We start from the raw sequence: 11,475 nt of genomic DNA on the forward strand, positions 1-11,475 counted from the left end.
TAGACACAATTTGAACAACAATAGTAAAAAATCAAGGGTTTAACAATTTTCTGGGTGTGTCGAACGAGGGCTCAGCTTAAAGTTTGTTCCTTTTTTCTCAATCGTTTTCCCTCACGGCACATTCTTCTTCTTCTTCTTCTTCCAAAAAACAGGAACATGGATCCTCCGATTAAGAAAAAGACATTGTCTCGTGCTAGCTTGAGTCCTCAGAGGAAAGACAAGTGCATAGTTTTTCCCCTTGTGAGGTTGGTACTTTGGTGCACTTCTTTCATGCATCTATCTCTTGACTTCAATTCTCTCTTGTTTTTTTCGCTGTTCACAATTTTGTTTATGGAAGTGTTTATTTGTTTCCTTTTACTGCTCTAGTTGCAAACACGCCCGTCATGATTTTATTTTATTTTTACCTTTTTTGTTCTTCGTATGAGAATTATTACGCTATAGTCCTTAAACACCTTCTGCTTATGCATTGAGTTGTGCCCTTTTATGGATTTGGTTGATTTTTCTGGTAATGTGTGTGTTGGCAACTATGTTTGAGTCTGCAACAGTGTGTACATTTGATTATAGCTACTCTTGTGCTTGTTAAGACATGCCTCAATTTAAAACCGTCTTTTCTCAAGATGTGTTTCATTTTGTCTACTATGTGGTTTGCATAAACTTCTTCGTAAGCACTCCTAGGAGTAGAAAATAAGAAGGTAAAATGTAGTGAGCTTTTTTCATAAGCTAAAATCATGTTATTCATTTTAGCTTTTGGAGAAGTTAAATGATAAGAGCTTCTATAAAAGTTAAGTGCATAAGTTGATTTTAACTTATGCAAGAAGCTCAATTTATTTCACCTTATTATTCTCTTCTATTAGTGCTTATGAGGAAGTCTACTGTTTTGTCTGAGGCCCATCTTATTTGCATAATATTATACCTGATATGATTTTGACTGTTCCTTTCTGCATGTACTTACAGGTATAATGAATTCCGGGAGCCTGTTTGCCAGGCTTGTAATGTGGTTATGTTGGAGTCTATACGTGCACACCTAGCTTCTCCGGAGCATAACGAGGTAATGATATTTATGATCTTGTTTGGGTTATGCTTGCGTATTTAAACTCAAAACTCTTGGCTTATATTTAGATGGTCTTGTCATGGTTTTTTTGGGGAGTGCCTTGTTTTATGGTTTTTTCCCTTTGTGTTTGTTTCACAACCTCCCTTAACTCCACCCTGCCCAAAATGAGCTTATCTTATGGAATGATTATTTTGGGCAGGTAATGGAAAAACTGAAAGCTAATGCTGCTGGATCAACTGAAGATAAGAATGCAAAGCCAGTTACTGGTACCAACAACTCTCCCAAGGCTAATCCAGAACAACCTCAAGACACAGCATGCCAACTGCCTGAATTTTCACAAGATGTGCCTAGACATGAATCACCATCTGCGCTTCCACGAGATTTTTGTGATGACAGTGGTAAAATAAGGACAAGATCTGGTAAAAATTTGGTTTAGAAAATGAAGATGTGTTTGTACTCTTGTACATTAAATCATACTGAGTTGCAGTTGCATACCACAGGCACTGATAGTGATGTTTGTTCATATATACATATTTTGTGTGTAGATATATAATATCTAGCTTTTTCATTTACACAATTACAGGTATAATTTTTTTTTCTTGGAACTTCCACTTCTTTTGTAACTTAAATGATAGGGAATACCCTTCTGTGGTGTTTTTCTGCAAAACCTTATTCGTGACCTTGGTTTCAAAGCCATGGCTTAAATACAAGAAGTTCGAAAAACCTTTTCCTAAGTTTCTTGCACTACCTAATACTCCCTTCATCAAAACTGGTATGTCTCCTGACCCACCAAGTGGAGCTTTGGGTGTTTACAGGAACCAAAGAAGAATTGAATAACTTTTCCCAATCACTAGCTAAATAATTTTATGGCATTCTTCATAAAATATCCAAATGCTGAAACTTTCTCCCTTTGGCACGTCCAATATAATTCATGCATCTCATTTCAACATTTTTATCATATATTTTACTTAAGTGATTTTCTTTCTAGTTTCAAAAGTAACTGAAACGATGGATCCTCCTAAAGAACAAGAACACCAGGAATCCATAGTTTCACCTTCCACAGATGAAGTTTTGACATCTTCGAAACGTGGAAGGCCACGAAAAACAAAGGTAACTCCCATCCAAATACACTGCATTGTCTTTGACATCTTTGAATTACATAAAACTCACTACATTACCTTTGACATCTTTGAATTACATTAAACCCACTGCATTGTCTTTTGTTGAATTTCTTCTTCCTCACAGCCTACCAAGTTCGTAATCAACGAGAAATCCAATCCCACATCAACACCCCGAAGATCTAAAAGAATAAAGCATGTAGCAGATAAAACTGCCAACAATGTTCCCGAAGTATCTTCATCCGAGGAATTATTGAAGGTAAAATTAATTACATTACTGAAGGTAAAATTACTTACATCACTACTTGTCAAGTACCTCTACTTGTTAATCACTTTAACGTTCCTTTTGATCATAACAGGGACGTACTGCAGAAAATTCACAAGCAGATGGCAAAGAAGTCTCTTCAGATATTGACGCCTTAGTAATCTACAAAAGAAAAAGACTACCTCGAAAGAGGTCTTCTGGTCAAATAAGCAAGTCTCCAAAGAAAACTGCTCCTTCAGAGCCTCCATCTGCTGCAATTTCAAGCTCTACTACTGCATCACCCCCTCATCAAGATCCTCCTGCAGCTACTTCACCCAGCGCTGATGCTCCTCATATTGAAAATACAAATACTGCTGAGCCAGTATTGAGTAAAAGCCTTGTCGAAGAGGTCGAGAAGGTGAACCCTGCTCCAGCCAATGCTCAAGAACAGGTTGCTTCTAGTAAGGGTCAAGAATCTCCAGATCAAGTTGACCCAAAGGTTGATGAAGTCTCTACTGGGAACACCCCACTCGATCTAGAAGCCATTAACAAAATGATCGAAGATGACCCTTTGAGTGCTATTGAAAATATCCTGACAGGGAAGGTTTCCATTTGTTCTAAGACTCCACAATCTATCACTCAGTCAGAACAACCAAAAGTTCAAGGCTCCCCTGCAGATGTTCTGTCAAAAGAGCTAAAAGACTTAATGCAGATCTTTAGCTTAGGTGATTTTGTTACTGACTATGAACAAATGTCAAAGGTCCTACTTATTCTTGAAGAGTTGCAGAAGAATGAGAAGTTTCTTTCTCTTGAACAGCAAGCATTCATAAAGGCCTTCAGACTCTTCTTCAACAATGCTGTTACTCACCGCAAACAGTGTGATACGGCTGGAATAAAGAAAGTCGAGTTGAACCGAGCTAAAGAAGATATCCTTCTGAAACTGCAAGAAGTTAAACATACACAGGAGCAAATCACATCGACCATTTCAAATGCCAACAACAGGGTCAATGAAATATCTTCTTATATTGAACAACTTGAAGAACGGTTATCCAAACTGAAGGAAGAGAGGGAGACCTTTCAGTTGGCTATTAAGGAAGGCGAGAAACAAAGGGAGACATTGAAGAATGATAGCATCTTATGGGCTCATCAGACTAAGGACCTGGTTTTTGATCTTGCAGAGATTGAGGCCAAAGAAAAAATCCTTGGACAGCAACTTGAAACAGACAATGATGCATATGACCAATTTAAAGCATCCTTTCCTTTTTAATTTCTGTTTGAAAATTGGTAGTTGTAATTACTCTGTTATGTTCAATTCATGTATGGTTTAGTTCATGCATGTTTAGTTTATGTTCCTTTAAGCAATTTAAGGATTTAGACCCAGTTAAGTGTAGAATTATAACCTTTGATTACAAAATTAATGGATGAAATTTTAACAATTTCATAATGGTTTTGCAAGTATACTATCTGCTTGTAATAATTTATCAAGTGGAAAATAGTGCAATGTTACGTTAATAGTGTTTTACTCACCACTATATTAGTTTTGAAAATGTTATATGACAGCAGCCTATCATCTATGGTTAGACAGAAATAAACTGGTATTTACTAGGCAATCTACTCTTTCCCTTGGATTGCTACAGCAGAGGCTAGATTTATTCACAGGGATTTTGCCATGCTTTCATTCGAATATTGGTATGTGTAATTCCATTTGGGCAGAACTGTGGGGTCTAAAGCATGGAATTAAACTGGCAAGAAGTATGAATATTCGTAATGTCATTTTTGAAATGGATTCGTTGGCTGTGGTTCAGATTAACTCAGTTGCTAAAGCCTATGATCAGAGAGAGCTATCTAATATGCTGTGTGTGGAACACATAATGGAGAGCAACCATTACTCATGTTCACAGGGAAGCAAATAGTATTGTCGATTATTTGATAAATTTCGGTCATGAATTTGATTCTTTTATGACGATTGTTAATTCGATTCCCCCTCATCTAGCCATGCTTGTCTCGGCAGATGCTAGGGGTTGTACCTTTTCCCGTTTGATGGGAGTCTAATAATATTATTCCCGGTTATTAAAAATAGTTATATCATTAAATATTTATTATTTTTTCTATAAATGACATTATTAAACATTAATATGTAAACTATTAATTAAATACAATTTCTAATTATCAGTTGATTATAACATATGGTAACAATATATCACATTTACTAGAGTTTCAAATTATTAGTTACTCAATACAAATTTTTAACATAATTATTACATTTTATTATGAGACAAATTTTTTTTTAGTAAAATAACTCAGAAAAATGTGTTTAGATAAAGTAGTCATACTTATATTTTTGTTGTTAGGTCGTCATTATAGACATTTCTAATTATTTTGATAAGAAGATATAAGAATTGTCTCTTATTATAAGGAAAATTATCCTTGGATAGAACGTAAAACAACAAGAGGTTATAGTACCAAGACAAGATTATAGGTAATAGGTTATTCACACATCACACCATATTGATAAACTTCTGTTATTTGATTATTCAATGCCTATCAAATTTGAAAAAAAAATTGTTGACAAAAGTATTTCGACACTTGTATCTCTTATTCAAGGTTTGAGATTTGATCTTTACTTGGATATGAAGTTGCAATTTGGAGATACCATTTTATTCTAAAATGGGACAACCCGGTGGAAGGAGGATTATTTCTTGATTGTACCAATAGGACTATTTCTTCACACATATCATTGGTTTTAGATTCAATTGCAGTCTAACATTTAATTTCAAGTACACGCCATATATTGTTTCAAGTATATAAAAAATAATAATAAAGCGCCTTAATCATGATCAGGTTGAGCTGAATACTATGTTTTGGCAGATACAATAGTTATTTTGGTATAGTAGGTGCATTTTGACTATATGCACAGTTGAGTCAACCTTCAAGTGTTTGCAGTTTCTTATAGACAAGCTCATAACGTGTATCTTGTGTGTATTTATCGATTACTATCTTTTTTTAAACTTCACTATAGTTACCAACTGGTACTAGTAACAGTTTAGACAAATCTACGTTGAAACATATTTCGGTTGAAACAGTGGAAAAAGAAGCAGCTTGGGAATTTTCAAACCTTTGAAAACTATTAGCAAGTATCCTTGTCATAATGCCCCAACATCAAATATTTATGTAAATATGCAGAAAGGGTGAGAATCATGATGTATGATTAAGCGTCAATATATTTTCTTATTAAAAAAAAGTACAAGGCATTGGGAGAAGATATAATGAAATTTAGAATATAAGTGTAAATGAGTGCTATTATATACATTAGCCATTGATACTCCATGGACTGTAATACATTCAATCATGTTCCAATAAAAAAAAGAATGGTTCCAGAGTAAGATTGCTGAAAGATTACAGAACAACACATAACTAAACCGCCTGTTTATCATCTACAAAATTGGGAAGTTCCTTGTTTTGAATCTTCAACAAAACATTCTCTCTGAGTCCTCTGATGACATCGGCAAACCACCAGTAGGGTATTTCATCTTAATGCTAGATTCATGCTCAGCTGCAAATGCTAGAGTTGATAAGAGTGCCTTTTGGCCCTTTGAACTTTGAGAATTATCAGATGACTTCTTCCCCTCTTGAACTGATTTACTATGGCTGTGATCCCTCATAAAAAAATCTACGGAGGTTTTCTCTGGAAGTTTTAATTTCATTTCTTCTGCCACAGATTGATTTTTTCCTAAAATCTCAGTTAAGAATATATCAGTCTGTGGTGCATTTTGTTTTGTGGTGTCACTAGCTTTGTTGTAATCATCTTTGTTTAGAGAGGATTTTTCCTGCTCAGGCAAACCAAAATTGAATAACTGAGGCAACTTGATACCATTTTCCCTATTCACACTTTTAAAACTGCAGACAGAGCCTTTGCCAAAAGAAAGAAAGTTTATTCCCTTAGGTGTCACAGCTGGCAATTTCTTAGGAATGTCCACCTTGTTTTGAGTTTTGTGAAATGAACTTTGATCTTCATGGGTCCCAATTTGTACAGGACTTCCCTTGGTTGTTACTGTGCTTTGTTTCAGAGAACTAAGGCTGGGTGATAATTTAGCAAGATTGATGAAACTAATTCCTTTAGGTGGTGTAGGCTGTTTCTGTACAGTGTTTATCACTTTATGTTCAACACTGGTGCAAGAATGAATTCCTGCAGAATTAGTTAAGTGGTTTTGCTGGACAGGAGTAGAGCCATGATTGTTGTTAAGTGGTGTGCTGGAATTTGCATTTCCAGACAGAAGTGGAGACAACTCTGGTCTGCACATATTTGAAGCTGTAGGGATGTCTTCTTTCGTTGATACCTGAATCAGAAAGTTCCCATTTTAATCTATGTAACAATATAGTTATACAGTTCAGATGCATGCAAATAAAAATTAAGATTGATATCAAGTTTATATTAAGTTCATTAGCACAGTCATTTACGAGTGAAATCAAGTCACATAGGATGTTTTACCTGGTGAGAAAACAAGCAAGCATCACCTCTATAACAAGAGCCTTTGGACACAAAATTGGTACAAGGATATTTTGAGAGCTGGTGATCAAATGGGCAATCATCCCCTTTCATGCAAGAATGACGAGCAAAGTGAGTACACGGCTGCAATTTCAAAATCAATAAGGTCTTGTAATTTCTCCCGGTTCTTGTTATAACTTGTGGTAAAAATATAATAGGGAGTAATTTTTTAGAAAGACCAATACCTTGGATTTTGTTAGAGGCACTACATCATGTGAAAACTGACACTTGTCACCCTGCCAAGTTTGTTTAGGAATAAGCAAGTGAAAAGGAAGTAAGAATGATTTGATAATTTTCCCATATGGATATCAAATATACTATAATGCAGAAATTGCAAAAACACACCACTCTTACAATAATAACCTGGATGGGCTACTTTAACATAACCATACCTAACAGATTATCAAGGGCTCATGCAAATTGAAATGTCACAATATAAATATTTAAAATGAAGAACCAGCAAAAGTTTTTTAATCTAACTTTTAAATACGGAAATCTTCTTGCATAACAGACACATTGCATTTTACCTATTAGATTTGCAGATAATTTTAGAAAAGTGAAATTGAATGGATTTGATGAAAATGTACATGACTCTGACTTACAACCCTATATATAATGTCAGCAATCATCTAAGATAATGGTTAGTTATAAATTATAACTATCTGATATTGACAGCTATAACTGACAAAGGACAGCTCTAGCAGAAAGAAATACAGTGAGTGATATAAACTATAAAGGAAAACAAAGAAAAATAAATCAGAGTGATCATCCAGAAGAGTAATCTATTACATTACCCCATATATATTATAAATTAACTTCATGCAAATCTAAGTTAGAATAAGTGAATATATCAATTACCTCTTAAATCAGTTAAATGAATTATCAACACCAGAATAACAAATTGTCATATTATCATGCAATAGCTCAATGTAAAATAATCACAACAATTAAAATCAACAAGAATAAAGATGATGTGTTAGATATATGTATAAAGAGAAAAATATTTCATAGTTTAATATAATTGGGTAAAAGCTACCTCATGGCACCTTCCATTGAGATAATGGCGACAATGTGAGACAACTTTTGGTTTCTGCACATGCTGTAACTGCAATCTTTTAACACCTAGTTGTTTGTTCTTTTCTGCTCTCTTCTTTCTATCTGCTTTCTACATAACAAAGTTTTATCAAATAAAGAAATCAGTCACACGCTGAAAACATACAGATTTATAAATTATTCTTCACAAATAACAGAATATCATTTAATTGATGTTGAAATGATTTCAAAAGAGGTTGACTTAACAAGCTTCAAAATCCATATCAAAAGTTAACAGAACATCAAGAAAGAAAATCAAAGCACTATCAGAAGAATACCTTCTTTTTTCCTTTGTTCCCACCACGCTTATTCTTTTTACTGGCATTATCCAACTGCAGCAGATGATCAAAACTTAGCAAAAGGAGAATCAATGTAACTAGTCTTAAAATCATTACACAGTCGGTCCACAATATGGAACTCCACATAAGGTGTCCAAAGCTATGGTTGAACATGTAATTCTTATCATATTTCTGATTTTTAGTTAATTTTGCCCAAAAAAAGCTCAAATAGGAAAAATAATTGGGAACTGAAATATAAATACTTTGGATATAGACACACAAGTACAATAATGTGATCACACTTTCTTTTTATTGGTTAGGGGAAAGGGAGGGGGGGAACTGTGGAAAACATTGCAATGCTAGCCAAAAATATTTTGAACTTACTGAGCTAAATATAACAAAAGGATCATCATTGGATCAATATCTTTAATTCATCATTGGTGGTACATACTAAGAAAATTGAAAGTAACAAAAACAAAATGAAGCTTAACGTGATCACAAGTTAACGGAAAAAAAAAATTAACAATAACTTTAGAAGAATACCTTTGTTTTATCTTCCTTCTGACATTCAATAGTTTCTTTAGAAATTGCTACTTCAACTCCACATACAATCCCTTTCTTGCCACTAGTTCTAGGCTCCACTTGTCCATTATTATTGTAATCTTGAAATGCATTTACCAAAGAGGATTTAGAGTCATAGCCTTTTTCCTTTTCTTGATTCTCAATCTTAGAAGGATATATCATGTTTCCAGTTACATTTTCAGGCTTCTGAACCTCATCTACTTCCATCTGTCGTAATATTAAAGCATCTGCAGAAGCCACATCAAATAAATTGCCATCTATTCCCAAGTCTCCAGAAATTTCTCCTTCCTCCACTTCTGATTGGTAATCCATCAACTCAACTTCACCACCATCACTACGTGTCTTATCCAATCCCAAGTTCAAGGGGATTAATTCACTATCACAAATAAGATCCTCAGTTCCTTTCATAACCTGCTCAAACTCATTCATTAGCTTTTGCTCCTTATCAAAACCATTTGCTTGGGTAGACAAGTCCTCTATTCCCATCATATGTTCTATATCATCTAGGACCATCTTGTTAGAAGTAAAATCCATATCCTTGTCTTCAACCCCCTCAATGGTTTCCTGGACCTCCGGTATATCCTTCTGGCATATAGGATCCTTGGGATCCAAAAAATCAGAATCAACAACTTCGGAGCACTTAGGCTCCTTTTCCTGGTTTTCTTGATCCATTCTACCACTGCCATTATCTTGAAACAGGGAAAAAATAGCATTTTTTAAGAGAATGGTAAATAAATATGAGAAGAACACATTAAATAGAAACTAACAGCAAATTGAACCATAACCAAAAACCTGATCTTAAACTCTTATTCCTAACCCCAAGTGGAAACTTTAAAGAAGAAAAAAAGGTGCCCTTTTGATTTCAATTTACCAAAAATTCATTCAACACTGAATTGAAACAACATTAAAAAAAAATATCACAAGAGCACAATTGAATTGAAACTACCAATAGATTGATCCATAATCACAACTTAATCTTAAAAACCTTCAAACTTGAATTACTAATCCAAATGTGAACTTAAAAAATTAAAAAAAAAAAAAGTACCCTTTTGAAATTATTTAACAACACTACAAGTTCATAGAAGCGCATAGTAATGATAAAAAAAAAGAGTAGAAACAAAAAAGGTAGGGTTTTGAAGTTGAAACACATACCCGGAATGTTGACGGGTTGAGTTGAAGCTTCAAGAATTGAAGCGTTGTAAGCAGAAATGTGAGAGAGGAGGTGAACGAGGGCACGGTAAGTGTTGCTACGCAATTGGGATCGACAGTATGGAGGGAAATCCATTGTGAATTTGGAGAAGAATGATTCACCTGTGAAACGCAATACATGTGGGTGTCATTTTGGAGAGAATCACAATCCTTGGTTTCCTTGTCGTTTGGGTAATGTAAGAAATTTGGGCGCTATGGAAGGGGAAGGGAACACAACTCAAAAACATTATGGAATTCGACAAGGCATTCTTTTACCTTTCTTCACCAATGCGTTTTGGGAACGACTTGAGAAAACCCACGCAGAACAAGAGAGTGAAGAAGGGTTTTTGCGGTGCCCATGCGTTTTGGGAAATTTTTAATTTCACCCAAGAGCTGAACGTCGCCGTTTTTAACTTCTTTTTTTTAATAAATAAAACCCGACCCAACCGGGTCAATGTGACCCGCTGGATCACCCGTTCAAAGCCAAACCGTGCTGAGTGGGGCTAAGTTACATGATTGGGTGCCCAATTCCCAAACCAATGTGTGAATCCGGCCGGTACAAACCAAATCTGATAACAATCATAACAACATTTAGAAAATAACATAACATGTAATTTAATAAATTAAAGTATAACAATATGAAAATATAATAAAATATTTAAATAATAACATATAATACAATAAATTAAATAATAATATGCTATAAAATGATATATCATATAATAAATTCAAGACTAATAGTAATAAAATATGAGAAAATGGATTATACATTAACGGTATTAAATTTTTAATGTAATTTTTTCATCACAATTTATTATATATAATAAGTTTATTAATTTTTAAAGTAATTATCTTAAAATAAATCAAACGATGAATTGTAATTGAACGAAAATGTATACTATCAATGCATAAAGATGAAGTTTATAAAAGATATGTATTATATCTAAGTATTTTTTAACCAACAATTTGTAAGAATGGGAGTGAGGAAGCAACCGCCGCGCGGAGGGATATTTTGAGACCAACAAGGCTGTGGTGTTTCCTTCCATTTATCTAATTTTACTTTTTGATTAATTAAGATACTAATTTAGAAGGAATGTTAATAATAGATTTTTATTTTCTTATAAGTATGAAATAGTTTTGTTAATTAATTAAGATTTTAAAAAGTTCTTATCCTCGTCCTTATTCTAACTTTTCAACATATTTCATTCTATAAGTGATCATCTTTATCCCGATTTTCCATCACATTCCATCCTATAAGTGACGGGTATGTCATTTCCATCTTGATAGAGTCATTAAACATAATTTTAAATACATATTTTTATGAATAAAGCATGGTTTAAAATAATATATAAAAAATGAATGATAATTTAGTTAAA

The 11,475-nt window shown here is 33.9% G+C and overlaps 2 protein-coding genes across 4 annotated transcripts; one reads left to right on the plus strand and one right to left on the minus strand.

Moving 5' to 3' along the window:
- The first annotated feature begins 6 nt into the window (after window positions 1–6).
- LOC114384673 (fibrous sheath CABYR-binding protein-like) lies at window positions 7–3,857 on the plus strand. Of its 3 annotated transcripts, none has more exons than XM_028344388.1 (6): window positions 7–245; window positions 955–1,048; window positions 1,251–1,449; window positions 2,040–2,161; window positions 2,297–2,452; window positions 2,529–3,857. In XM_028344388.1, the coding sequence occupies exons 1-6, from the start codon at window positions 157–159 to the stop codon at window positions 3,678–3,680; spliced, it is 1,812 nt and encodes a 603-aa protein (XP_028200189.1). In that variant the 5' UTR covers window positions 7–156; the 3' UTR covers window positions 3,681–3,857. The 3 variants fall into 3 exon arrangements, with proteins under 3 accessions (XP_028200189.1, XP_028200188.1, XP_028200190.1); XM_028344387.1 differs by having other exon boundaries at window positions 8–245; window positions 1,251–1,470; XM_028344389.1 differs by having other exon boundaries at window positions 8–245; window positions 1,251–1,470; window positions 2,297–2,428.
- Window positions 3,858–5,664: 1,807 nt separating this feature from the next.
- On the minus strand, window positions 5,665–10,475 carry LOC114385414 (zinc finger CCCH domain-containing protein 65-like). The gene is made up of 8 exons (XM_028345484.1): window positions 10,376–10,475; window positions 10,064–10,222; window positions 8,873–9,600; window positions 8,330–8,383; window positions 7,996–8,124; window positions 7,145–7,195; window positions 6,903–7,043; window positions 5,665–6,750 (listed from the first exon to the last, which is right to left on the minus strand). The coding sequence occupies exons 2-8, from the start codon at window positions 10,194–10,196 to the stop codon at window positions 5,881–5,883; spliced, it is 2,106 nt and encodes a 701-aa protein (XP_028201285.1). The 5' UTR covers window positions 10,197–10,222; window positions 10,376–10,475; the 3' UTR covers window positions 5,665–5,880.
- Window positions 10,476–11,475: the final 1,000 nt, after the last annotated feature.

The sequence above is a fragment of the Glycine soja genome, chromosome 14 (assembly GCF_004193775.1).
Source record: "Glycine soja cultivar W05 chromosome 14, ASM419377v2, whole genome shotgun sequence".
Lineage (NCBI taxonomy): Eukaryota > Viridiplantae > Streptophyta > Magnoliopsida > Fabales > Fabaceae > Glycine > Glycine soja.

What these genes read in the sequence shown, in the direction of transcription:
- LOC114384673 (XM_028344387.1), top strand. Translation starts at nt 157, where the DNA reads ATGGATCCTCCGATTAAGAAAAAGACATTGTCTCGTGCTAGCTTGAGT. An exon ending in TAAAATAAGGACAAGATCTG is followed by an intron (nt 1,471 to 2,039) that starts GTAAAAATTTGG and finishes TTTTCTTTCTAG; the next exon opens with TTTCAAAAGTAACTGAAACG. An exon ending in AATTAATTACATTACTGAAG is followed by an intron (nt 2,453 to 2,528) that starts GTAAAATTACTT and finishes TGATCATAACAG; the next exon opens with GGACGTACTGCAGAAAATTC.
- LOC114385414 (XM_028345484.1), bottom strand. Translation starts at nt 10,196, where the DNA reads ATGGATTTCCCTCCATACTGTCGATCCCAATTGCGTAGCAACACTTAC. An exon ending in AGAAGGAAGATAAAACAAAG is followed by an intron (nt 8,384 to 8,872) that starts GTATTCTTCTAA and finishes CATCTGCTGCAG; the next exon opens with TTGGATAATGCCAGTAAAAA. An exon ending in GGAACAAAGGAAAAAAGAAG is followed by an intron (nt 8,125 to 8,329) that starts GTATTCTTCTGA and finishes TTTGTTATGTAG; the next exon opens with AAAGCAGATAGAAAGAAGAG.